The sequence below is a fragment of the Haliotis cracherodii genome, unplaced genomic scaffold (assembly GCF_022045235.1).
Source record: "Haliotis cracherodii isolate W230 unplaced genomic scaffold, xgHalCrac1.p SCAF_18, whole genome shotgun sequence".
Classification (NCBI taxonomy): domain Eukaryota; kingdom Metazoa; phylum Mollusca; class Gastropoda; order Lepetellida; family Haliotidae; genus Haliotis; species Haliotis cracherodii.
Window position 1 is genome coordinate 15,643,544 of NW_027266273.1, and position 27,959 is coordinate 15,671,502.

At 41.4% G+C, this 27,959-nt stretch overlaps 1 protein-coding gene across 1 annotated transcript; it reads left to right on the plus strand.

The window, feature by feature from the left end:
• LOC139465814 (alkyldihydroxyacetonephosphate synthase, peroxisomal-like) lies at positions 1 to 27,933 on the plus strand. Its single transcript, XM_071247748.1, has 20 exons — positions 1 to 185; positions 1,480 to 1,569; positions 2,609 to 2,699; positions 3,402 to 3,522; positions 4,136 to 4,210; positions 4,753 to 4,824; positions 5,565 to 5,644; positions 6,398 to 6,478; positions 6,798 to 6,923; positions 9,492 to 9,600; positions 11,734 to 11,861; positions 12,655 to 12,706; positions 14,161 to 14,300; positions 15,080 to 15,129; positions 17,300 to 17,369; positions 18,286 to 18,347; positions 20,461 to 20,550; positions 21,464 to 21,563; positions 22,807 to 22,864; positions 24,136 to 27,933. The coding sequence occupies exons 1-20, from the start codon at positions 13 to 15 to the stop codon at positions 24,264 to 24,266; spliced, it is 1,899 nt and encodes a 632-aa protein (XP_071103849.1). The 5' UTR covers positions 1 to 12; the 3' UTR covers positions 24,267 to 27,933.
• The last annotated feature ends 26 nt before the right edge of the window (positions 27,934 to 27,959 follow it).

Below are 27,959 nucleotides of genomic sequence, written 5' to 3' on the forward strand. Positions count from 1 at the left end.
CACAAGGAAAACATGGCGTCAAAACACCGGCTTGCTGTTATTTCCGGACATTTACTAGGTTCAAGAGCACAAAATGTCGACGTAAATAATAGCGATCACTCACAGGGAGCTCAACTTCAGCCATGTGCCTCCAGTGACAACAAAATTAGTGTCGGCGAGGAGGCACCAACCATCCCGAAGCGCAGGTGTGTGCCTGTTGATTACCTGGCGACTGATCTGTTTGGGAAGTCAAAACCTGCATGCTTGTCACGTAGCGATACAAAGGACAATGTGTATTACAGTTATGGTGTGGTATAAAAAAGCTTTAGTTCAGTCTTTTTGGCACAAAGTAATCTTATGTCACGAACCTGTGTCTCGTTAGACCTGTAACAATACAGACCTGTAATATGGAGAAAAGAAATCGTCGCAATCTTACTCTTAGCGACCTCCTCTTATCGTGTTTATATTTTGATTTCAATAATGAATCCTCTGTTTCTGGTGGAAAAGGCTTTCAAGGAAATGACAAGAAGAATTATTTTGAGTGTGCAACGCCCAAATACAATGGGTTGCAGTAATTTCATACCCCAAATGAATTCGTACCCTAGAACATGTAGAAAATTCGTCCCACCTAAAATGAAAACCTCTGTACCCTTTTAGCATTTCAAAGTATACCTATTAAGTTTATGTTAGCCTAACGGTTCGGAACAGCTATGTTCATTGCGATTTCTTGCGAAGTGTGTGACGCCACAGTCCAGGCAATTCATATCATAGGGATAAAACATAAAACAAGTATATCACCACGCAATCTTTCACAGTCAACGACACGTGTACAAATATACATACAACTATCTTACAACATAAACACCGAAAAACATCACACATTTAAACAGTGAAGCATTAACTCTCTGCAACATTCACGAAAACACACTCATACATACAACTATCAAAACAAATAATGTCAATCATTTGTTGTCAGTCACCGCATAGTCTACTCCAGACAGCCAGATACAATACCGTGTAACCTTTGGGGATATGATGATGAGCCTATATTCATAAGAAAAGACATGATTGTTTTATGATTGCTCAATTTTCCAGCAGACAATGTGAAAACGGATTACATTAACATATTGTATTGTTTGTCTATCCCCTAAGAAAATCTTATATATATTTTCAGAACTAACAACTTGAGCCTCTAAAACATTTTACAATGTATATTGTGTATATTGTCAGTGAGCTAGCACTATAAATCAGCATCAGTCCGGACTAGTACAAGCAGCCACAAACACACACACACACGTTACATGCATGTCGCTATATAAGTGCAATAATCTTGGATGCAACATTTAACCCCATTTCACCTCACCACATACCAAGAAAGTGTTATCCCACAATTTGTATGACAGTACAGAATATTGCTAAGAATCAATAATTTGAATGTCACAGCCCTACCTATCTCTTGCCAATTAGACAGGATAAGGACACAGCTGTTCTCTGTTTCAGACAAGAAGTGTTGAAATGGAATGGCTGGGGATACAAGGATTCCAAGTTTCTTATCAACAAGGATGGCCATGTTCAATTCTCAGGGGAGAGGTAAAATTTCATTGTATTTCTTTCTGCCAAGAAGAGATGCATCTCTATCATGTCTAAGGCAAATGTCGGTAAAATTTCCAAATTGAAATGAAATATTCCCAGATTCAGGTTATGATAATTTAAAAACAAATTATCAGTGTTTTCGTTTTTAATAGTGATACACCAACTGTGCGTTCTGATATGTATCACAATACCTTACTCACGATCTGATACGTATCAAGATACTTGCGCGTGATTTTATCTGTGGTGCCTAAGCCATCTTTTTCATAGACAGGATGGCCAAATACCTGGCACACTGATGATTTACAGTTGGCAGTGTGAAGTATGGCACATAACGGATGAAACTATTTATGTTTTGTACTATTAACTTTCACTACTAATTACTGTAACTGTTACTAACACTTATTAAAGCAAACACTTAAGCTAAGAATCAATACTTTTTACTTTGAGTGCGACTGTGATCGATACTTGCACGAGAAGTTAAAAAAATGTGATGCATCGGTGTATCATCAAGTAATTTTCAAAACACTGCACCATTTCATCACCCTTGGACCCCCACTTTTGTAAGTCATGGTAAAACCCTGAGCCAGCAGAAACTAGCAGAGATATTGAAAGAACAAAGAGGTTAAAATCCATAAGTAAACTGTCTTCAATGACACTACAGCTTCTAAGATTCGACATTAAGACGGGGGCACTGGTGGACCAGTCGTCTAAGGCTCCACGAATCACTGTGCAGAGTTGCGTCCCATGGGCATGCCAGAAACCTATGATTGTGGGTTTGAATTCCCATTCGCCCCGATTATGTTTCTAGTTTTGTGAGCACCATACCTGTGCTTGTGGGTTTCACAGAAGTGGTAAACATCTCAGACCTGCATCACTTCGGGCTTTCCTCCCACATTAAGCTGACACGCCTCGATATAACTGGAATATTGTTAAAAGCGGCGTTAAAGCCAACTCACTCACTCAATGACACTACAGCTTCTAAGATTGCACATGAAGACTGTCATGATGATCATTGCTGTTATTTCTACCACTGAAGGTATCGACTGAGCGGGAGCACCATGCCGGCACTCAAGGACTGGATGAAGGCTACTGTCGGCATCAGTCTGGAACACAAGTCACCAGCTCAGGTGAGAACCAAACACTAGCCCACAACCTATTGTTACTCTGCTTTGCCATGGATGATCCAACCTTATGCCACTCTTTCACTACGACCACGAATATACGGAATCACCCCCAATCGGAAAGTTTCGAAATTTGTGATGATTCGGCTAATAATGCAAACTTTGGAGGCTAATTGGGTTGAAAAATATGAAGAATGACAGGAATGGGTTAAGATACATGTACGAATTACAAGATTCATGTTCGGATCATGCACGAATTGTAAGAATCACCTACGACTAAGTTACGAATATGCCGAATGTTGTTCTTACTTAGTTCTTACATGATTCGTAGTTGACTCGGGACATTCGTGGCTGTTTGGGGATGATTACGATTGGATTACGATACAGCCACAAAATTGCAATTCGCGGACCCTACCACGAAAGTTTTTGACAAACAAACCACTGGATTGTCCAGTCTAAACTTGATTACTTACAGACTGATGTCTGGAGCTGGAATATTGCTGAGTGTTGCGTTAATTGTCAGCAATTGATGATATGTGTTTGTGTGTATTGTCTGCCTGACTTGATCGCCAGCAACAAATTGATGATATGTGTTTATGTATATTGTCTGCCTGACTTGAACGTCAGCAACAATTGATAGGTGTTTGTGTGTATTGTCTGCCTGACTTGATCGTCAGCAACAATTGATGATATGTGATACATCCCCAGCCTGAAATGAGTGCAGCTGACATCCCTACACCTATCAAGAATGAAAGCTACCTTGCTGAGCTCAAGAGAAGCAGCATCCCATTCTCTGATGACTGTCATGACCGGATCTTCAGGGCACATGGTGGGTTGCAGGGGGAGGGAAGTTCAGTTTTCAAGTTATTCTGAATTCAAGGCAGGGAATACCAGCCTGTTTCTAGATGTCCTTCCAATAAAACATTCGCTTACAGTTCAAATGGTAAATTTTTACAATTCCCACAACTCAAAACACAGTAGGTTCATCACCATTTACATCTTCCAGAGGCAAAGGCGTTAACTGACTATGAAACTCCAGTTTCCACCCTTGCTGAACTAGGCTGACTTTCCAGGCTTGATCGTAGCACCACTAGTCCCTTCCATGTCCCTCCTATTTACAAACCGGATGTCTTGTTCGTTACGCAATTTTGATTGGACTATGCATAGACTCGTTAGTCAAGTCAAAATGTAACTTCGGAATTCCAGCATAGTTCGGCAAGGGTAGAAACTGGAGTTTCATAGTCAGTTAACGCCTTTGCCTCTGGAAGATGTAAATGGAGATGACAAAGAAGTGTGTAACCTCTTTGGTGTTAGAAAAGGCTATAAGTGACATCAGTTGTTCAGTGTTTTGTGTAGGAATCACAGGTAATTGCCTTTAAATAAGATATGTGTACTTCTGATTGGTTGAGGTGTTTATGTGTTCAGGATGCCTCTGGTTTCAGGACACACTCTACATGAGATGTTCGTACTCAGAGAGGGGAAGTTCAAGAGAATCCCTGACATTGTGGTGTTTCCAAGTAAGTATGTCAGATGCTCAGATCCAGTAAAGAAAGACACGATAATTCCACCCAAAAACAAATTGCATTAGTTTTGGGTTCATCACAATGATGCTGTTCTCTAACATTAAGTCTCCATGCAGTTAACAAAGGCACTGTAAGTCCCCGTGGTCCCTGGTATCCTGGCCTAACTTTAGTTGTTGATGACCTATAGCCTGTTTTTTAATGTGTTGTCTGTCATAATCTGATCATTTTATTGTTCTAAAACTAGTTTTACAATTATAATCTGTGACATATTGCTGGTTGTTGTACCGTTCAACAACAGTGTTTTTTATTCATGTGTAATATAAATTCATAATTTGTTCAAGTCACGATATGGCTGTAATATTGCCTATGTGACTTTATTAACTCACTCAGTCACTCTAACATTAAATCTCCATGGAAACAAGGTTTGAGTGAGTGTTGTTTTATGCAGCTATCAGCAGTATTACGACAACATCAGGCCAATCTGAAAATTAATCATTCTTCTCACTCATACTCAATTGTTTGTTTTATTTTTTCAGGTTGCCATGCCGATGTCGTGAAGATTGTCAACCTTGCGTGCCAACTTAATGTTGTCATCATACCATTTGGAGGTGGAGTGCTGTCAAAACTTTTCATAATCGTCATTGAATATGAAATATAACATCACAAATACTATATTCAACATATTAAGCATCCTGTTCAAATAATACCCAGTTGTTTGCTGTGGAAACAAAGTTTCTGCTGTTCTTCCTGCTCATGATGTATGTGTATCGTAACAATGTCATTAAAATCCGATAGTTTACTCTGATACGATACCTCTCTGATAGATCTGGCATCAGGTGTACTCTGAGTGAACTTTGACCGCCCAATCTTAATGAAGGGTACATGGTTCTTGAGCCAAACAGATGTCAGCTTGTTAAAATTATATTTGCCAGTACAGCTTATTATGTTGAATACAGTATTCTGTTTGTAATGCCTATGTTTTTCCACATTTGTATGCTGAGAATGGGACTGCGAAACTTTTCGCGTACATCTGTTACCGTAGACGTGTTATTAAACTTGATGTTTGATATCAGAAGTAAGTGGACAATTTACAGGGATTGGCACCATGAGTGAAATCCAACAAGTTCAAACTTGTGGATAATGTAACTAGACACAGACCTTAGACCTTCCACAATTTCACTTCTTTTGGACAACCGGCCAGTGACTGTGCCTAACCATGATTGCGCTTAGATGTTAATGACGTTATTATCATAATTATTAGTGTGGTTGGTTCGCCTACCTACATTGTTTTGTCACATGCCTTGGAATGAACTTGTATTAAACTGTTTTATGTTTGCTGTTTTATCAGGAGGCACAAGTGTGTCCGGAGCTTTGGAATGTCCAGAAAATGAACAAAGAATGATTGTCTCCCTTGACACGTCACAAATGGTGAGTTGTGTAACTGTGACACAAGGATGTGTAAAATGCAAGTGCCCTGTGTGACAGTCAGTCAAATCAGTACTTGTAAGAAGCCCTGGCATGCTTCACAACAGAATCCCAGAGATGTTGCAAATCCCATACTTCTACATATTCTGATGGGGATTCCAGGTTTGAAAAGGTACCAGAACCCAAATGGATTGGATGGTCAGACTCGGTGACTTGGTTGATAGCATGTCCTTGTACCTTGTAGGCATCAATTATTGCTCATGATCGATCACTGGATTGTCTGATGAAAACTTGATTTTTTTTTCAGGCAAATGGGAGGCCAGGGGTAATTAGCACTGATAGGTAAAAGAATAGAAATAGCAATTGGCAAATGGAAGCCAGCTAGATAATTACCAATCAGTGATAATTTAGTCCTGGCTTCCAGTTGTCCATAACTCTCATCGCTAATTACTGTAAAGTGTTGGCTTCCATTGTCTATTGCTAATCACCAATCAGCGCCAATCATCTGTTGGATTCCCTTAAGTTTCCACCTTTAGTTATCTTATTACTTTTGTTGATCTTACATGTACATATGTATGTTCTCTGCCTCAGAGCATTGGTTCACCTGATGAAGGAGTAAGCATATACTCCGAAACGTGTATTCCTCATAATAAAGAAGTTGACATCCATAAATTCTCTTCCTTATGTGTATCACTTCTAAATGCCTTTCAAAGACTTAAGTTGAAAGTAGTTTCAAGTAGATTTCTATATTTTAAGAACAAGATCCTGTGGATTGATGAGAAGAACCTGACGTGTCATGTGGAGGCTGGCATCATTGGCCAGGACTTGGAGAGACGAGTGAGTTTGTGTTGGTATAAACACCTGATGAACCAGTGGGCACAGGTGGCCCATTTGTTTAATTTGCAACAATTTAATGAGCAGAGTTATGTCCCTTAGGTGCGCCAGAAACCAATGATCATGGCTCATATCCAAGTCTGCCTGATCATGTTTCTAGTTTTGTCAGCACCATACCCGTGCTTGGATTTAACCAAATTGGTAAACGTCTAAGACCTGCTTTACTATAGGCTTTCCTCCCACATCAAGCTCACACACCATGAAATAAATAAAGTACTATTCAAGGAGTGTTAAACTAAACTCTCTCACTTCCCATCCCCAGTTGGCCACCAAAGGCTTCTGCACCGGACATGAACCCGACTCCATGGAATTCAGCTCACTCGGAGGCTGGGTGGCCACGAGGGCTTCCGGTATGAAGAAAAATATCTACGGAAATATTGAGGATATCGTGAGTATCTCTTCTGTCTAATATTGCGTGCTGTTGTAATGATTATGTTATTTGGTCTCCATCACTGAGCTGACAACAATTTATCTCAATGGATTGATGTTCCTCATGCCCAACCATTTGATAATCTGGGGTTGGGAGGGATTTTGTATGGGGACCAGATATCTTTTCAGCTGCAGCTGCAACACCAGATACTTTTTTAAATAAAGTATCTATTACTTCTATAACTGTCATGACTATGTGCTGAAATATCTTAAAAAAACCATCATAATGCAACAGTGTAATTTTTTAACTTATTACTTGCCCATGAAGAGATCACTTGTTTGATAAACATACAGCTGTATTACACATTGTGTAATACCAAAACGCATGCTTATGTACTCTCGAAACACGTTTGACGAACAAATATTGAAAGCTCTCAACATCCCTTGGCTTATTCAACGACATTGTGTATGGAGATGATATATCACTGAGAGGACCTTATGCACACTCGATGACCCAAGCAACCTTGTTGCTAGGCTGACGTCACATCGTGACTCACATGGCATTGTTTTGCTGATGGATCTTGCAACAAAATTCCACAAATTATGTCATCGGGTATTGTGACATGATTGTAAACTTTGACATGCAAGGCCCCGTTCCACAAGGTGATCGTATCGTAGCGCAACGACAGTCCTTAGTCTAAGTTAAAGTATGTGAGTTGTGATAACCTTGCGATAACGGACGCCTGAATTCTAAGGGTGGACCGTTGTATGGTATTAAATTCATATGTTTCAACTTTTGATGTGTTTGAAGTATTATTCTGTTAAACTCAATTAGATTATGCCGTGGATCGTGTAGGTGTCAGCCTATTCACACTCAACAGTATAATTCTTAAAACGTTATAAATGGCAAGTAATAATTAAAATACCAAACTCGCTCCCATGTAAAACCAATTTTATGAAACTCGTGAATAGTTGTGGTATCTGACGAGCGAGAGCGATTCAGATACCACAATAATTCACGAGTTTCATAAAATTGGTATCTCACACTTCGCATTTCTTCCTTCTTCTTTTTGATCCTGTTTCTGTGCTACCGTTTTTCAAATCTGACCTTCATATACTTTGTTGTGATCACCTTAGTCGGTGTAGTTTGGGTCGACTCTGCCTAGAATGCGAAAACCTCACTGAAGAGTCTTCTAATGAAAGATAATTTTCTGACTGACTACGTCCCTATTGTCCTGGATCAAGAACAGTCTGTCCCTGTAGTGTCCGGGTCTATGTCTACATCAGAGCCGCCAGATGACTTGGACGTTCAGATGGTACTTTCCACAGTCACCTAGCCCAGACCTGACTCAACCAAGACCTTGATCGCCCCTTGAGCACTCCTTGACAGTCCTATACTAGTTGACTCTTGTCACTCGCTCCATTCGGCGCTGTTCCTCGCACCTTGTAGACTAAAGCTACTAGCACTTTTGTAACATCTAAGCCTTCCATCAGTAGAACGCGTTCACCCTCTACCGAAGATTGACAGAGCGAGGATCAGTCTCGTGTTTCCTCCAAGAGTCACTGTTCCAGAAGTAGTCGCTCTCATGTTCGTTGCTCTAAGAATCGCTCTCCTCGGGATCGACTGTCTCAGGATTGTCTCTCTGGGCCGCCTGGCCCCTCTCGGGATTGTTGTTTACAGGACAGGTATGGACTCTCTCAGGATCAATGAAATGGAAATCAACCTTCCAGGTATCGATGCTTTCATAAGGACTCTGGCGCTTCTTCAAGACACATTCCTGACTCAGAGAATGGTTCATATACGGACTCAGTCAGACGTTCCTCTACCTTAGGTCACTCCCTGACCTCCACTTATAGCGATCACTATTCACCATCAAGAACAAGCTCATAATCTAGGGTCTAATTTGGCAGTACACTCTGACCTCTAGACTTTTTCCGGACTATCGATGGTACTTTTTTCTGAATTCTTTGACTCCTAGCTCTACGGTTCGTGTTCCTCCAGTGGGTGATCCTACGCCAGCTGGAAGTGATGTGAACCATCAACCATCTCCCACCTGGTTTTCGGGCAGTTATGGGAACGTGGATCAGAATGTGGATCCTGCTCTAGTCATTCATTGGATTATGGATAAATTACAGCTTAAACGCTGTCCTTTAGCTGATGACAGCCTGACTTGTGACGATTCTTCGAACATCATGCTCCCTCCCAGGCCCGTCTTGCCACCAACCATGAGCAGGCTTTTGAGTCCTTCTCACTCTTACACGATCGCCTTCAAACCCCTCGCTTTGTAGTGGAAGAGGCTGGCACTCATGTTCTATCCTTGACCCAGGGTGAATTGTATTTTAGAAACTGGAAACATAGTGCGAGTTAGGATAAGTATTTTAAATATACAATTTATTGTAAAAGTGAAAAATGTTTTCTGGAAGTAAATATATTTCTCAATAAAATATGATTTGCTAGACTGGTATTGCTTACAAAGAAAAGGAAAGCAGCTTTTGACTAATTGACAATATCAATAAACATGCAACAGTTAGCTGATTGGTTTACTAAATTTTTAGCACAAAAGTGTAAAAGTGTCTTTTGCTTCAGGTTGTCCATGTGACGTTTGTCACTCCCCGTGGAGTGCTGGAGAAGAGTTGCCAGGTGCCCAGGATGTCCTGTGGGCCGGACCTGCATCACTTCATCATGGGATCAGAAGGTAGAGCTCCCTCACCCTAACATACCCTCCCTCCTTCCCTCTCTCAGTCAGGTCCTGTGGGCTGAACCGGCATCACTTCATTATGGGATCAGAAGGTAGAGCTCCCTCACCCTTGCAAACCCTCCCTCCCTATCTCCCTCCCTCCCTCAGTCAGGTCCTGTGGGCTGGACCGGCATCACGGGATCAGAAGGTAGAGCTCCCTCACCCTAACAAACCCTCCCTCTCTCCCTCCCTCCTTCAGTCAGGTCCTGTGGGCTGGACCGGCATCACTTCATCATGGGATCAGATGGTAGAGCTCCCTCACCCTAACAAACCCTCCCTCCCCCTCTCCCTCCCTCCCTCAGTCGGATCCTGTGGGCTGGACCGGCATCACTTCATCATGGGATCAGATGGTAGAGCTCCCTCACCCTAACAAACCCTCCCTCATTCCCTCCCTCAGTCAGGTCCTGTGGGCCCGACCGGCATCACTTCATCATGGGATCAGAAGGTAGAGCTCCCTCACCCTAACAAACCCTCCCTCCTTCCCTCTCTCAATCAGGTCCTGTGGGCCGGACCGGCATCACTTCATCATGGGATCAGAAGGTAGAGCTCCCTCACCCTAACAAACCCTCCCTCTCTCCCTCCCTCCCTCAGTCAGGTCCTGTGGGCCGGCCTGGCATCACTTCATCATGGGATCAGAAGGTAGAGCTCCCTCACCCTAACAAACCCTCCCTCCTTCCCTCCTTCAGTCAGGTCCTGTGGGCCGGCCTGGCATCACTTCATCATGGGATCAGATGGTAGAGCTCCCTCACCCTAACAAACCCTCCCTCTCTCCCTCCCTCCCTCAGTCAGGTCCTGTGGGCCGGACCTGCATCACTTCATCATGGGATCAGAAGGTAGAGCTCCCTCACCCTTGCATACCCTCCCTTTCTCCCTCCCTCCTTCAGTCAGGTCCTGTGGGCTGGACCGGCATCACTTCATCATGAGATCAGATGGTAGAGCTCCCTCACCCTAACAAACCCTCCCTCCCCCTCTCCCTCCCTCCCTCAGTCGGATCCTGTGGGCTGGACCGGCATCACTTCATCATGGGATCAGATGGTAGAGCTCCCTCACCCTAACAAACCCTCCCTCATTCCCTCCCTCAGTCAGGTCCTGTGGGCCGGACCGGCATCACTTCATCATGGGATCAGAAGGTAGAGCTCCCTCACCCTAACAAACCCTCCCTCCTTCCCTCTCTCAATCAGGTCCTGTGGGCCGGACCGGCATCACTTCATCATGGGATCAGAAGGTAGAGCTCCCTCACCCTAACAAACCCTCCCTCCTTCCCTCCCTCAGTCAGGTCCTGTGGGCCGGCCTGGCATCACTTCATCATGGGATCAGAAGGTAGAGCTCCCTCACCCTAACAAACCCTCCCTCTTTCCCTCCCTCCTTCAGTCCGGTCCTTTAGGCCGGCCTGGCATCACTTCATCATGGGATCAGAAGGTAGAGCTCCCTCACCCTAACAAACCCTCCCTCCTTCCCTCCCTCAGTCAGGTCCTGTGGGCCGGCCTGGCATCACTTCATCATGGGATCAGAAGGTAGAGCTCCCTCACCCTAACAAACCCTCCCTCTCTCCCTCCCTCCCTCAGTCAGGTCCTGTGGGCCGGCCTGGCATCACTTCATCATGGGATCAGAAGGTAGAGCTCCCTTATCCTTGCATACCCTCCCTCCTTCCCTCTCTCACTTCATTTCGATCATGTAATTTGTACAAAGAGCCTGGCAGGGGCATAGATTAGTGGTAATTGATGTAATTACTAAATCTCACTCACATGAGCTGTTCCTCTACCATGTGAATAAAAATTCCCAAGTTGGAACAAAATGTCCCAATTCCCTGATTAAGAGGAAAAGGATTTACCGGTAATGCATATTTCTGCATTCTTGCTTTGAATGGAATGGTAAAATACTATGTTAAGATACTTCTAAATTTAAGAAAATATGAACTTTATAATTACACCAATTTTGAATAAAATAATTATTTAACCAATTTGCGAGACAAGGGCACTTTGTTTGGAATCCTAGATAAATCCCTGCTTCCTTTAAAAAGTTTTTTTTTCGCTAAGCATGTGAACTGCTTATGTTGCACAGTTTGTAATGTTGACTTGTCTTGTTGTCCAGGAACCCTGGGTGTTGTAACCAAGGTGACACTCAAGATCCGACCACTGCCACCCTGTAAGAAGTACGGCTCTATAGTTTTCCCTAGTTTCGAGCTTGGCGTGCAGTGCCTCAGAGAGATAGCAAAACAGGTATGTCACAGTTTTTTAACACAGGAGCCATTTTGACGTTCAGGACTTGAAGTAAATGTTTTAAAATGCACTGTGACAGACTTAGAGGTTGTTAAATTATTAACAGAAAATAACTATATTTAATGATCATATTATTTAAATCTATTTTTTTTTTTTTGAGTGGACACACGCTCACGTCACCTCTCTTCTTGATGAACTATTTATTCCACACTGCAGCTGGTTGTTGTATAGCTGTCAGTGGAAACATGAAGTCACATGTGCTAAATAAGATTGTGTATACATAGGAATAAAATAGTAATATAAAAGATTATAAGAGTTGACTTTTACTTTGTACACTTTGTGCGACATCATTGGAGTGAAAACCTTCATAGAGTGAGGGCCTTCACCATAGCAAGCTCTGACGTTCATACAGTTGGGCCCTCACTCTATAAAGGTTCATACTCAAATGACAGAGTGAAACTGACTTCTTACATAAACTCGGCCCGTGAAGATCCGGGGTAGAATAGGTCTTCAGCAACCCATGCTTGCAATAAAAGGATACTATGCTTGTCATAAGAGGCGACTAACAGGATTGGGTGGTCAGGCTCGCTGACTTGGTTGATGCATGTCATCAATCCCAATTGCGTGGTTCGATGTTCATGTTGTCAATCACTGGATTGTCTGGTCAAGACTTGATTATTTACAGACCGCCGTCATATAGCTGGAATATTTCTGAGTGCGGCGTTAACAAACAAACAAACAAACAAACAAACAACCTAAACTGACAGATGTAATGTGGATGTTTATGTTTCAGAGGTGTGCTCCAGCTTCCATTAGGTTAATGGACAATGAACAGTTCCAGTTTGGTAATATGATGCCTATACTATGTTTCTATTAACCCTGTAGTAATCCTGTGTGAGGCAAGGTGCCCAGTACCTCCTGCTTGTTGTGTGTCGAACTTACAGCCTCTGTGATTTGGTTGATACTGTGTCATTGTACTCGGATGAAGCAAGACATTCATGCTATCGACCACTGCTTTGCCAAATTGCGTACAAGCTGCTGTGGTATGGCTGGAATATTGCTGACTTCAGCTTAAAACAACAAACAAACATTGCTTAAAACAAAGATTTGCTGCCCTGAGCAATAACTACTTTATAGGGATTAGTGAGTGAGTGAGTTTGGTTTTATGCTGCATTTAGCAATATTCCAGCAATATCACGACAGAGGACACCAGAAATGGGTTTCACACATTGTTCCCATGTTGGGAATCGAACCCAGGTCTTCGGCATGATGAGCAAACGCTTTCACCACTTGGCTACTCAACTGCCACTCAAAGGGATTAGAAGTCGCATGTCTTTCACTGTTGTTCACTTAATCCAATCTTGTAATTAAACTGACTATTTATTCTTTTTACACTCTTTCAGTATTTTTATATATTTTTTTAACTTGACACAAGTAAAAAATAAATGGAAGCAACCAAGTACAGTGAACCCTTGACCCTGAGTCTGGAAACACTGTTTGGAACAGCTGTTCATATACAAAGGGACATTACTTCATACCCTACCTGTGAAGGTCCGGGTAGAATAGGTCTTCAGTGACTCATCCTTGTCGTAAAGGCGACTAACAGGATCGGGGGGCTCGCTGACTTGGTTGATGCATGTCATCACATCCCAATTGTGTTAATCAATCACTGGATTGTCTGGTCCAGACTAAATTATTTACAAGCCGCTGTCATACAGCTGGAATACTGCTGAGTGCTACGTTAAACAACAAACAAGACAATCAAAACTTCATACCCATGGAGAAATCCAGAAATTTGTTTGTCCAGACGGTTACATTTCTGGAACAGTATTGTATGAACCAATCAGAGAGCAGAATTATTAACCCCATAGGAGGCTTTATTATGCCTAAAAGTGAGATTGACCAATCAGAGAGCAGATCTACTGACCCCACATGAGCCCGTATACCATCAGTAAAAATCCAAGATGGTTGACCTGACCTAATATTAGACTGTATACCATCAGTAACAGCCATCTTGGATTTTCGAACACCCACCTCACATATTTCACATGGTAATTCTGGTACCGAAATATGTTATTTGACACTGTTTTGTGTTTTATTATCATTAATTGTGATGTGCATGGACATTAATCTGTTTTTAGATCACGTTCATGACTTTGTTGATAAAGATTATAGATAAAATTATTAACAAGGTTTGAAGAGTGGTCTCCCTTTGTGAGACGCCTTCCCAATATTTTAATTGGACACTGTATACGGCAACTAAAGACACCATAACTAATAATATTATCCTTCACTTTAGGTCATGCGTTGAAGCCGGAAGTCAATTCTATTATAAGCAGTTTCGTGGATGGCCTGAAGAAGCTGTACATCACCAAGCTGAAGGGCTTCGACCCGCACCACCTCAGTGTGGCCACTCTGCTGTTTGAGGGAACCAAGGAGGTTGGCTTCTCACCTGTTTAATGAACTGAGTGATTCAAGCAATTTGTTGTATAATAATCCATCTACTCACATATTGCATCTTCTCGAGGCAAGGGTGTCAACTGACTATAAAAGTCCAGTTTCCACCCTTGCTGAACTAGGCTGGAATTTCCATGTTCGATTGTGACTTTGCGAGTTATGTCCCTTCTATGTCCATCCTATTGACCAATAAGATTCCATCGCTTATATCACTTGCATTTGCTTCAAACAAAATGGTGGCACCCAGTCAGCACAATCTGATCGATAAACAAGATCAATATTGTAATAAAAACGAATCTTACCCTGTAAAGTGCATCAAGTCACTTGAGCGCCTTGATTAAAACCATAAAAATATCTGTTGATGCCCAGTTGATGGTATACATGCTTTGCAAAACCTGCAGTTGACCGAAATCTGCACATTGAAATCCATGTTGTTTACAAACTGGGTGCCTAGTTCATTGTGCGATTTTGATTGAACTATGCATAGACCCGTTAGTCCAGCAAAATTGTAACTCCGGAATTCCAGCCTATTTCCTCAAGGATGGAAACTGGACTTTTTGAGTCAGTTAATGTTCTTGCCTGGGGAAGATGACAATTTTACAGATGTGGAATAAAATTATACTTGAAGAACACTCTTCATTTTGTCCCACAGTCACCTTTAGCAAAGGTGTATTGTATATTGGTAAAGGGAATTAACTTTTAATGATTGCTTCATTTTCTTGTTATGATAGTGTCAGTGAATACATCCTGTTACTTTCCAGGAAGTTGCTGCTCAGGAGAAAAGGGTATATGAAATAGCCAATAAATACCGGTAAGAACTAAAAGGCATTATCATACGTCCATGTCAGAATGAGGAAACTTGATGGGTTCACATGATCTTGATAAAATATGATGTATCCCACCTTGGAGGGAAATAAATTTCTCAGCGGGAGAATAAATCCCTTATACCCCGCCATGAGCAAGACAGGGTGGATGTGGATTTCTGAGAGGTAGAATAAATGCTTTGAAGCAGAAAGCTGCACACTTTTTCCAAATCAATTAAAGCCACATGATATATGTCAAGCTAACCTCCGCTCAATCGAACAGCTGTTTTCTATCAATTTTGAATTTGTTTTAATTCTTTTACAATGTCATTTTAAAACATGTTGGTACAATTTACAGTGTGACTATCACTGAAACACCACGGATGTCTACACTCTTACAGCTGATCTTATCAAATGTAGACAAGGGGCCACTTTAAGTATATGAACAATGATAGTTGTCAGTCTCATTAACATTGAATCTCTGATTCGATACCTTTCTGCCGGAATATCAGACAAACCGTCCACACTCAGGTTAACTTTCATGGAAGCACCTTAGAGAGTGGAGCATGTGGAGCAGCATATCATATTTCTGTGTCTTAAAAATGAATGTAAACAGGCAGTTCCGAGTGGACAATGTAATATAAAGATGTTTACACCTTTTAATTTTTCTTATATTGCCATGCCAAACAAGGACACCAATGAACATTAGTGTTTTGTGTGGGTTTTCTTTCGTTTGAATTGAAATTTCCGTATCAGGACAGGAACTGAGGTTTACAAAATTTAGAATATGGTGAAGCTGAATTGATGTAGAATGCTAATGTGATGGGCTAAGAAAACCCCACACAGTTTGTTAGGGTTACCTGACAGATCTTTGTCAGATCTTCACGTAGAGTGGTATGTCGGATAAGTGTGGAAGATCTGATTTCAATTATGTTGGGTAGTTGAGAGATTACTTTGTGCTAGACCCGGAATGTAACACAAGAATGGAAATATCATATATGACATATTCCCTTGACCGAGAGTGGTTTCCTACTGAATCAATTTTCTTGTTCTACAAGGCTATGTATCTTTGTTCTAATGTGAGTGGGGGAGGGTAGCCCAGGCATCTGACGCGCCACATTTCACTCTGCAGAGTTGTAACCCTTGGGCATGGCTGTGGGTTCGAATCCCAGTTCACACCAATTTTGTGATTGGTTCGTCAGCACCATACCCATGCTTGTTGGTTTAAACAAAATGAGAACCATCTGTGACCTGCATCACTTTGGGCTTTCCTCCCACATCAAGCTGACACGCCCACATCAAGCTGATAAACTCCCTCCCTCACACACTGACTCTCATGTAAGACTTGAAATATAGACCCGTGAAGATTCTGGGGTAGATTAGGTCTTCAGCAACCCATGCTTGCCGTAAAAGGTGACTATGCTTATCATAAAAGGCGACTAACGGGATCGGGTGATCGGGCTCGCTGATTTGGTTGATGCATGTCATCAATCCAAATTGCGTGGGTCGATGCTCATGATATCAATTACTGGATTGTCTAGTCCAGACTCGATTATTTACAGACCGTCGTCATATAGCTGGAATATTGCTGAGTGCGGCGTTAAACAACAAACCAACTTGAAATATGATGTCTATTTCCATTAAGCTGTTCAGAGTTATCTCCCTTGATAATCAAATCTCAGTCTCTGTCATTCGTCACCACTCGCCCCTTTCTGTCACCTGCAAGCAGACTCGTCCCCCTATCGATGAATGTTATGTGCAAAAAAACAACAAACCAATCAGAATTTCATGTTATTCGTCAAAATCCCTCACAAATAATTTTTGATTTTACATATGTCTTGCATCTAAAAATATACCAAAGACACAGTTAAATGTGTTTAATCATACTGTATAGTTCTGCATGTCCCGATGTGCTTTAAATTGCATCTGAAATATATATAATATATGGGGAAAATGTGTGAACCATTACGCAACAAGTTGACAAATGTTTCAGGTATGCCCGTTTGCGCTAAGACGGAACCCGGTTGCAAAAATGGCCACGAGTCGCTATTCGGCTTGTCCCAGAATAACACGAGTTGGTCACGAATGAGTCTCTGTGTGTACCAGTGTGTGAGGAAGGGTCTATTGTTCTTGTTCCTGTTCTCAGCCATGATGATTTGTATGTGTGGTATGTTCCAGTGGGATCCCAGGAGGCGCAGACAATGGAGAGAGAGGGTACATGCTCACGTTCGTCATAGCCTATCTTAGGGTGAGTCGATAATTGTAATTACTTGGGATGAAATATTACTTCATGATCACGGTAATATAAGTATCATGATATATAGGTCATACGTATATAGGTAATACGATACGAATCGTGATACCCATATTCATGTCAAATCATGTGGAAACTTCTTGACTAAAAATATTTCAGAGCAGGTTCAAAAGGTAATGCTAGCTGTAGACATGTACATAGCAGCTTTTTTTGGGAGTGAACTTGAAACACTAATTACAACACATTTTGTGATATTGGACGGACAAAAATGCTGGGTGTTATTACACAAGAATTAAAGCAAATGTAATGTCTTGTTTCGATACAGAAACAAACGTATCGTTTATCATATCATTGCAAGAAAACTCACGATGCACAGGTGCACCAATATTTCTTTTCACCCCTGTTATTTTCATTTTAATTGTGGAGCGGTCGGGTAGCCTAGTGGTTAGAGCGTTGGCACGCCACGCCGGAGACCCGGGTTCGATTCCCGACATGGGTACAATGTGTGAAGCCTATTTCTGGTGTCCCCCGCCGTGATATTGCTGGAATATTGCTAAAAGCGGTGTAAAACCATACTCACTCACTCACTCACTCACTCACTCATCTTAATAGTAGTTCTCTACTGTACAGATCGCATGGCGACCCGGGTTAGAATATGTCCCTAGTACAAAAAAGGCAACTGAAAGTAAAATAATTTTGTTTCAAGTTTGTTACAAGAAATGTTTGAAGATCTTGAAAAAGCTGCCTGTTTGGTTGTTTGTTTTTCTCAGCCGGTATGATAGGAATCGAGAGAACTTTTCAAAATGTTTGTAAGTTGAAAATTACCATCTTGTTTCTAATCCTATTATCCTCAGATGTATGCAAAGTTCATGACATTTGTTATGAATTGTTATGTTGTTCTTCATTGCAGGATCTTGGGTTTGAATATTACATTGTAGCAGAATCCTTTGAAACATCCGTTCCTTGGGACAGGTAAGCTGACTCATGTATTGAACCAGGGCTATTCTCACAGTACTTGGGGGGAGCACAAGTGGCCTGGTCGTCTAAGGCGTCGCAATTCGCTGTGCAGAGTTGCGTCCCTTGGGCACGCCAGAAACCTATGATTGCGGGTTCCAATCCCGGTACACCTCAATTATGTTTCTAGGTTTGTCAGCACCATAGCCGTTCTCGTGGGTTTCACCGATGTGGTAAACGTCTGAGACCTGCATCACTTCGGGCTTTCCTCCCACATTAAGCTTAAGCTCAAATATTGCTGAGTGTGGCGTTTTAACAACAAACAAACATCTTAAGGATTAATTAGTAAGAGACAAGTATGTCTCAATTGGACACAAATCATTAATCACTTCTTTAGATCTAGACTGGAAGTAGACTCCCTAAGGGCTGAGATGGGGTAACTCGAGTACTCGGGTCAGGTGACTCCCGAGTATGACCCGGGTACCCACAGGACTACCCGGACCCCGATATTGTTTAATGAGGATAACGGTCAAACTCTGTGGTTACACAACAGATCGCTAAATGTTTGTATTTCTTTCTGACCTTTCATGCATTCCTTCTGCCTCCTCTGTTTGAGTAAAGATAAAGCTTCTGTAACCTGCAGTGTATGCATGATCAGATTGTTTTGTGGGTATATCCAAGCAGCAGGTATCCCCCAGTCAGGTAATAGGGGGTCAGGTTCTGGGTAATAAATTTGGACTCGTCCCAGCCCTTGACTCCAGCCAATGAAACATAGTCCCTTTTCCATCAGATGCATGTTGTGTTCATGTTACTAGTGGGACGATACACCGATGCATCGGTGGATCACGATTTTATAGACTTATCGATACAAGTATCGATTACAGTCACACCCTAAGTAAAAAGTATCAATTCTTACCTTCAGTGTTTGCTTCAATAACAGTTACACTAAACACTAATATGTAGTAAAGATTTTTAGTAAAATCCATAATTATTTTCATCCATCGTGCCATAATCTTCAGTGTGCCAGGTTTTGGGTCATCCTGTATGGAGTGGCACGGGTGGCCCAGTCGTCTAAGGCGCCGTGATTCGCTGTGCAGAGTTGAGTCCCTTGGGCACACCTATGATTGTGGGTTCGAATCCCGGTTCGCCCTAATTATGTTTCTAGGTTTTTCAGCACCATACCCGTGCGCATGGCTTTCACCGAAGTGGTAAATGTCTGAGACCTGCATCACTTCGGGCTTTCCTCCCGCATTAAGCTGACACGCCACGATATAACTGGAATACTGTTAAAAGCGTTGTTAAAACCCAACTCACTCACTCACTCATCCTGTGTGAAAAAATGGCTTAGGGGCCACAGATGAGAGCACATGCAACATCTTGATACATATCGGATCATGAGCAAAGTATCGTGATACGTATCGAATTGCATAGTTGGTGTATCATCCCAGCCCTAGTTCGCGTATTACTAACATAAGGATGTGCTGTTGGTTGGTTGGTTGGTTTGTTGTTTAACCCAGCACTCAGCAATATTCCAGCTATATCATGTATATGACGGTGGTCTGTAAATAATCGAGTCTGAACCAGACAATCAGTGATTAATATCATGCGCATTATTCCATGCAGTTGGGATCAATGACATGCATCAACCAAGTTAGCGAGCCTGACCACCCGATCCCATTAGTCGCCTCTTACGTCAAGCATAGTTGCCTTTTACAGCAACCAAGGGTGTGCAATATTACCGGTATATCTGTAAATTGAGGTTCATTCCTTCCAAGATACATATGACAATATAATTTTTTCATGATCCATATATTGAGTGATTTCAAATTGGGTTTTTATCGTGTGTTTAATGTTATGTGCTTGCCAAATGCATCTCGGGCCCCAAGATGGCTGCATATTTATTGAATTAGTAAACATTATGTTGTACCCGCGTCTTGTTTTGTTCCATTTATGAACTTCAGTTCATACCTTAATGAATCAGATTGCTTCTGAATTTAAAAAATTAGAATTATACAATATATATTGTACATATAGCAATACGGCCATGTGCATCGCAAAATATTGTGGTACGCTTTTGACCTCCAATACCCATCCCTGTTACTCAGTATTCTGGTTTGTTGTGCTGTTTCAGGTGTCTGGATCTGTGTCAGAATGTTAAGGAGCGTCTGCATCGCGAGTGTAAAGACAGACGGATACAGTTCCCTCCATACGTCACTTGTAGGTAAGATGTCAATGAGATTGGCAAGATAGTGCTGATCACACCTGTCTTCTCACTCACTCACGATCATGTCTGTAATATTATTCCCTCCATACATCACTTATAGGTAAGATGTCAGTTAGATTGGCAAGATAGTGCTGATCACACCTCTCTTCTCATTCACTCACGATCATATCTGTAGTATTTGGTGCAGCAGCGAAAATACTGGTCTGGATTCTACAATTCTTAAATTGTATAATACTAACCAATGACTCATTCTACCCCAACTATGACTGTGTGGTCATTTGTCGCTAGAGAATATCAGCAGCAATTCAGCATGTATATTTATTATATCACATACATTTACTCAGTACTCACCTGATGAAGGGGCAGGAATTGGTCCTGAAACGTTACAACCAATAAAAATGTTTTCACATCCTTCCAACCTCTTAAAACATTGGGGGGCACGTGTGGCCCAGTTATCTAAGGCGCCATGATTTGCTGTGCAGAGTTGCGTCCCTTGAGCACGCCAGAAACCTATGATTGTGGGTTTGAATCCGGGTTCGCCCCGAATATGTTTCTAGGTTTGTCAGCACCATACCCGTGCTAATGGGTTTCACCGAAGTGGTTAACATTTCAGACCTGTATCACTTCATCATTAAGCTGACACGCCGTGATGTGACTGGAATACTGTTAAAAGTGGCGTTAAACCCAACTCACTCACTCTTAAAACATTGGTTGGTAAATAATTTTCAATTAATGCTAGTTAAGATGTCATTATAAAGGTATTATTTTTATTATTAATTATTCTAGTTGAAGCGAAATAAAGATTGTGTAATTTCAAACAGTAGATATTACTAGTGGTAAGGCAGTGGGTGTAATTACTTCATTTTCAGTAAAATGTGAAATGATAGTGACAGTGCCCCTTGCTGTGCAGAGTGACGCAGTTGTACGATGCCGGAGCCTGTGTGTACTTCTACTTTGGCTTCAACTACAGAGGAATATCAAACCCAGTGGAAGTGTACGAGAGCATTGAGGTAGTGTAAAACTTGGGATTCTTTGTATGAAAGTGTCCAAGAGCATTGTGATAGTGTAACACTTGGGATTTCCTGTATGAAAGAGTACGAGAGCATTGAGGTAGTGTTACACTTGGGACTTTCTGTAATAAAGTGTACGAGAGCATTGAGGTAGTGTAAAACTTGGGATTTCCTGTATGAAAGAGTACGAGAGCATTGAGGTAGTGTTACACTTGGGACTTTCTGTAATAAAGTGTACGAGAGCATTGTGGTAGTGTAAAACTTGGGATTTCCTGTATGAAAGTTTACGAGAGCATTGAGGTAGTGTAAAACTTGGGATTTCCTGTATGAAAGTGTATGAGAGCATTGTGGTAGTGTAAAACTTGGGATTTCCTGTATGAAAGTTTACGAGAGCATTGAGGTAGTGTTAAACTTGGGATTTCCTGTATGAAAGTGTACGAGAGCATTGAGGTAGTGTAAAACTTGGGATTTTCTGTTTTTGTGTACGAGAGCATTGAGGTAGTGTAAAACTTGGGATTTCCTGCATGAAAGTATACGAGAGCATTGAGAAACTTGGGATTCTCCGCATCTAGTTTATAGATAGTATGGTAAGACGCTGGGTCTGCCTCAGCACTGGTGTAGTGATATTCACTTAGATAAGACTCACTCCATATCATATCACTCCAAGTACAATTCCTTCAGAGCAAGATATTAAAAACATTTTGCTGAAGAGGAATAAAGAATATATTTCAAAATGAAAATTGGAGTAACAACTGCAGTCAGTGAATGGAAAACAGTTCTGTGCTGGCTAAGGCGAAACAAATGTGTATTAACCCCTTAAATGATAAAGGGAGATAATTTTTCAAGGATTTCCACACTCGCCTGGAAAGTCAAAAGTTTTGCAGCCATATTTTCATCACTGAAAATCAACGTAGTTCCAAGTCTGGTTTCAAGAATTGAGTGATATGTTTTGGCAGAATATTGTGTTTTTCTACCAAAACAGTTTGTGGAAATGTTACACTCTTATATCAAAACATGTTCAAAATGTTGCTCATGTATCCTTATGTGATTCCTGTTCCAATCTGTTTGTAGCCAATCTCATTAAAATCAGATCTTAGTTCCCGCTACTGCTAAACAAAGATCTGAGAACACCCCATTTCTGGTCAGGTCGGACCGACCTTGATCAAAGAATAATTGTATGAAATAACCCCCCATGTATGAAGTACATCGGAAAATTTCAGGTGGGATATGCAATGTGTTTCAGGCATGTGCTCGAGATGAGATTCTGGCCAATGGCGGCAGCATATCACATCATCATGGAGGTGAAGTATTCCCTTCATCATCTGTTTAAATACACAATTCTTTGGAACAGTATGAACTGATACTCTCAAAACTCGGAATTCCATTTTACGAAATATAAGCAGCAGTATTTTTTTCTTTACTCTTTCAGGGGCGCGGGTGGCCCAGTTGTCTAAGGCGCTGGATTCACTGTGCAGAGTTGCGTCCCTTGGGCACCCCTGAAACCTATGATTGTGGGTTCGAATCCCGGGTTCGCCCTGATTATGTTTCTAGGTTTGTCAGCACCATACCTGTGCTCGTGGGTAAACGTCTGAGACCTGCATCACTTCGGGCTTTCCTCCCACATTAAGCTGACACGCTTTGATATAACTGGAATACTGTTAAAAGCGGCGTTAAACCCAACTCACTCACTCACTCTTTACTTTTTAAACTTAATGATTCCAACCAGTTTGTTATAACTAAACTGCTGAGGTTGCTGCTGTTGGGCACTTTGAGTATGGTCATATACGGTATACATATGCTCATATCAGAATTGGGGGCAGTTGGGTAGCCTAGTGGTTAAAGCGTTTGCTCGTCACGCCGAAGACCTGGGTTCGATTCCCAACATGGGTACAATGTGTGAAGCCCATTTCTGGTGTCCCCTGCCGTGATATTGCTGGAATATTGCTAAAAAGTGGCGTAAAACCATACTTACTCACTCATATCATCATTGGGGGCGGTCGGGTAGCCTAGTAGTCAAAATGTTAGCTTGTCACGCCGAAGACACGGGTTCAAATCCCGACATGGGTAATATGTGTGAAGCCCATTTCTGGTGTCCCCTGCCATGATTTTGCTGGAATATTGCTAAAAGTGATGTATAACCTCACTCACTCACTCATATTATCATCGCATTTTGAGGTACTGTTGTTGTGTTTCCATACTTTGGAGTAGGCTTGTCTTTAACACAGTAAAACAAGTTGGTCTGTTCTAATGACACACAAACTGCCTCCATGGTCTAGTGGATAGTGTGTCTGTCTGCCCTGCCCTGATCCCTGGCTTCGTCATGCCAAAAGATGTTAAAAGATGGTACTTGTTGTTACCTTGCCTGGCACTCATGCTGTGTCTGATTGGGGTATCCATGTCAAACTGCGGCATGGTATCTCAGTGGCTAGCACTATAAAACCAGCATAAGTCCAGACCAGTACAAGCAGACGCACATACACACACATGAACACGTACGCATGCTTGCACGTTGCTATATAAGTACAATAATCTGATAACTGACATGATGGAAGTTTTACTATCCTGTTGACAGTTGGTAAACTGCGGAAACGCTGGCTGAAGGAGACCGTGAGTGAGGTTGGTGTTGGAACTCTGAGAGCCGTGAAGGAGTACATGGACCCAGACAACATATTCAACAACAAAAACCTGATGATGAAGGACTAACCTGGAGGACTAGCCCTGGAGGACTAGCCTGGAGGACTAGCTTTGAGGACTAGCCTGAGGACTAGCCTGGAGACTAACTTTGGGGACTAGCCTGGAGGACTAGCCCTGGTTATGTCCATTATTTAACATTGTGTGCTACCGGAGACAGGCTGTGCCACATGGTCTGGCACCAAATATCTTATCTTGTAATTCTAACAAATGATTCAACATGAAAATGGTTCATGTTACCAATTGATGATACAACATCGGGCTGTGTATCAAGTGTCAGTGATTCACTCGGTGAAACGTGTTAAGGCAGATACAGTCAGGCTGTATTAGTTTATAAACTGATGACAGGCGTACTTATCTTGATACCAAGGTTGCAATACAGTACAAGGTGCAAGTATTCAAATACTGTGTTCCGTGCAGTATTCAGTATTCCAATACTGTGTTCTGGGCAGCATTCACTTTTCCAGTACTATTTTCTGTGCAGTATTCAGTATTCCAGTACTGTGTTTTGTGCAGTATTCAGTATTCCAATACTGTGTCTTGTGCAGTATCAAGTATTCCAAAACTGTGTTCTGTGCAGTATTCAGTATTCCAATATTGTGTTCTGTGCAGTATTCCAATACTGTGTTCTGTGCAGTATTCAGTATTCCAATACCGTGTCCTGTGCAGTATTCAGTATTCCAATACTGTCATCTGGGCAGTATTCAGTAGTCCAATACTGTGTTCTGGCAGTACTTCACTCTGAAGTAGTTACTGTTTGTCCCTAGGAAGGAAAATACCAATTCTACAGTCTGTCCTAGGAGGACACAGGCCTGGTTCTAGAGAGGTATGCATGGTATGAGGATCACCATCAACAAAACTCATGTTTCCTCGAGTGATACAATTCAGTCATTTATCAACCACGTAATCTCATGTCGTTTATATACATTAATTTTCCCAACTGCAAAGTGTTATTGTGATCAGGTTTGGAAGATTACAGTGGATTCATACTGACTGACTGACTGACTTTCATAAATGTTTCATTCGAGTGCTGTACTTGTATATGTGATTGTCAAAATCTGTGTTTCACATACTAACTGCATGGGTGTTCAACTAACAAAATTTCCTACCTGCCCTAGGGCAAGTATACTTAAAGATTCTCCTTAACTTGCTTAATAGAAAAATTAAGTGAGGTACTTCATCTGCAGTCGACAAACACACGACACATTTTCTTAGTTCCAAGAAAATACAGCTGATTTTCAAACTTGCCAAGGGCTGTGGGGTAGTCTAGTGGTTAAAGTGTTCGCTCGTCACGCCGAAGTCCGGGTTCAATTCCCCACATGGGTACAATGTCTGAAACTCATTTCTGGTGTCCCCATGCCGTGATATTGCTGGAATATTGCTAAAAGCGGCGTAAAACCATACTCACTCGCTTAAGGTTTTACCTGGACCTACAAAACTAGTTCAAGGGTCCTTACAGGAAATAACTAAGGGCAACTAAGTTACATTTTCCCACTTGCCTGACACTTTTTTTTCATGGGTTGGGCAAATAGGGCATACTAATTGAACACCCCTGTAATAAGCTTATCATTTGTACATGCTCACAATTCATTTAATGGCATTTTACAGTGATAATACTACTCCAGTCATTGTAGTGATATGTGAGAGGCTTGTACGGTAATTACTCATATATATATTACATGTATCCGACATTTGTCGTCTGCATAGACTGGGGAATTGTTCCAATGGTCTAAGGTGCTTCCCCGAGTTGTGTCCCTTTGGTGGCAGGATCTGCTGGTATAATGTTAAATCCTGATGTACCACAATTACTGTTTGGTTTCTTGTCACAATGCCAGTTCTGAATGTTTCATCAAAGTCTTAAGTCTAAGACCTGCATCACTTTCGACTTTTCTCTGACATTAATCTGGCTCGCCATGACACAACTGAAATATTTTTCTATGTGGCAATGAACCCCTCACTCCCTCAATGTCAGTATACAACGACAAACCGTTTTATCAGGTCATAAGAATTCATGGATCAGCTTAATAGCTTAATTATATACCTGCATGAAAGCATATTTTACCCATTTTAAGAGGACGAGTGACAGTATTTTATTGGGATATTGTTGTCAAAATGGCAAGGCAAAGCAACTACCTTTCTATCCTAAACGGTATTGTTCCCAGTCTTATATCTGGAGCTATGCCATATCTGAGTTCAACATTATCATTAAATAGACGTGAACAGTTTGCGAAAACAAACTTTCCGCTTTACTTTTTAGGACCATGAGCTGTACAGCTTAGACTTCTGTTTGAATGTCAAGGTCGCTCAAGAGACACCGTTGTATTACATGTATTGGTTGGAGTACAGATTCAGGGCTCATTGTACTGCAGGTGACCACATGTGACATGCTGCACCAATTAAAACCAAGCCGTTAGCTGCACATACGTCACAAGTAGCACCAAGGCGGTCAGGAACAGATTCAAGCCATTACCTGAGAACAGTAACTTTGAACTAATCCAGAACTAGGTTATTCTAAGAAAATGTTCAAGACATCAAGGAATCTGTCACGAAAGCTCAAAATTTACGTTGCATTAACAAGTAACGTTAGGCTTTTGCTGCAAACGGAATTAACTTTTATTTTCAAAATTCCTCTGGGATTGGTGTTGTAATGGGTGTTTTTAATCAGATCTATAGTCCCCTTGCAATTTTCTTTAATTATCGCACACGTCTCTTACACAATTTAGCTCATACTCATTTCCTTATGTTGTATTAAATTATTTGAGAAAGCTTTAATTTCACATCATCCAAGTGTATTCCACATTTTTTAATGATTTCTACTTTCGTATGTGCATTATTTCAGTATTTGATCAATATATCTCCACTTACCCAGGATATTGAGGAACTTGTGAGAAGCGTTTTCTATTGTTCAATCTCACGGTGTTGATGGTTTGAGATGCTTTTTGGTGTTAAATAGGGCATCTCACCCGAGTGTCTTTTGAGGTCAAATACATCAACAAAAGCTGATTAAAACCTTGACACTCCCAAGACTTACCGAGGAATCTTAAACATTTATCGATGAATGTTGATATATGTGGCATCAAAACACACAGGGTTAAAGTTCTGTTTATCATCCAAAATCATTCTTCCAACTTGTTTAGTTTGTAAACAGTAGTAAGCAGTCTTGGGATTGAATAAGCACAGCTAACCAGCTCGGTGAGAGATCAGTGATGTCATTTTATTGTGATGTCATGGTAACTAATGATGTCACAATGGTCTGCAAAGGATTTTGATGCAATTTGTGTTGCTTGATCTCACCCATGCATTATCTGTGGAAGCCAGTGTCGGGTGATCTTTTACATGGCTTCAAGCAATTGAGAACTTTCCACGATGAGTTTGCAGCATGAAAAACACCTACATTAGGCTTAAAAAAATAAAAGAATTGGTTCTCAGGCAAAGGTTTTTGAAAATATAGTGCGAGCGGGTGGCGTCTTTTTATTAAAAAATGGAAATAAAAACAAAACGTGTGGCAAACTTTATGATGATTCGGACGGTGCCTGACAACCAAGACTATTATATATCTGTAAAGGTATATTGGTCTGTACAGAAATTAGTTTGTGTGTGTGCATAATGAACAACTGTTTATTGTAATTCTTTTAACAAAATTGTGTATAAATCATGCAGAAATAAATTTTCTTCCAAAGAGTATGGCCTGTGTCTTCCTTCACC

Excerpts from the sequence above, each read along its gene's own strand:
- LOC139465814 (XM_071247748.1), top strand. The coding sequence starts at position 13 with ATGGCGTCAAAACACCGGCTTGCTGTTATTTCCGGACATTTACTAGGT. Across the intron at positions 3,523-4,135 it reads CCGGATCTTCAGGGCACATG|GACACACTCTACATGAGATG; the intron begins GTGGGTTGCAGG and ends CTCTGGTTTCAG. Across the intron at positions 20,551-21,463 it reads CCTCCATACGTCACTTGTAG|AGTGACGCAGTTGTACGATG; the intron begins GTAAGATGTCAA and ends CTTGCTGTGCAG.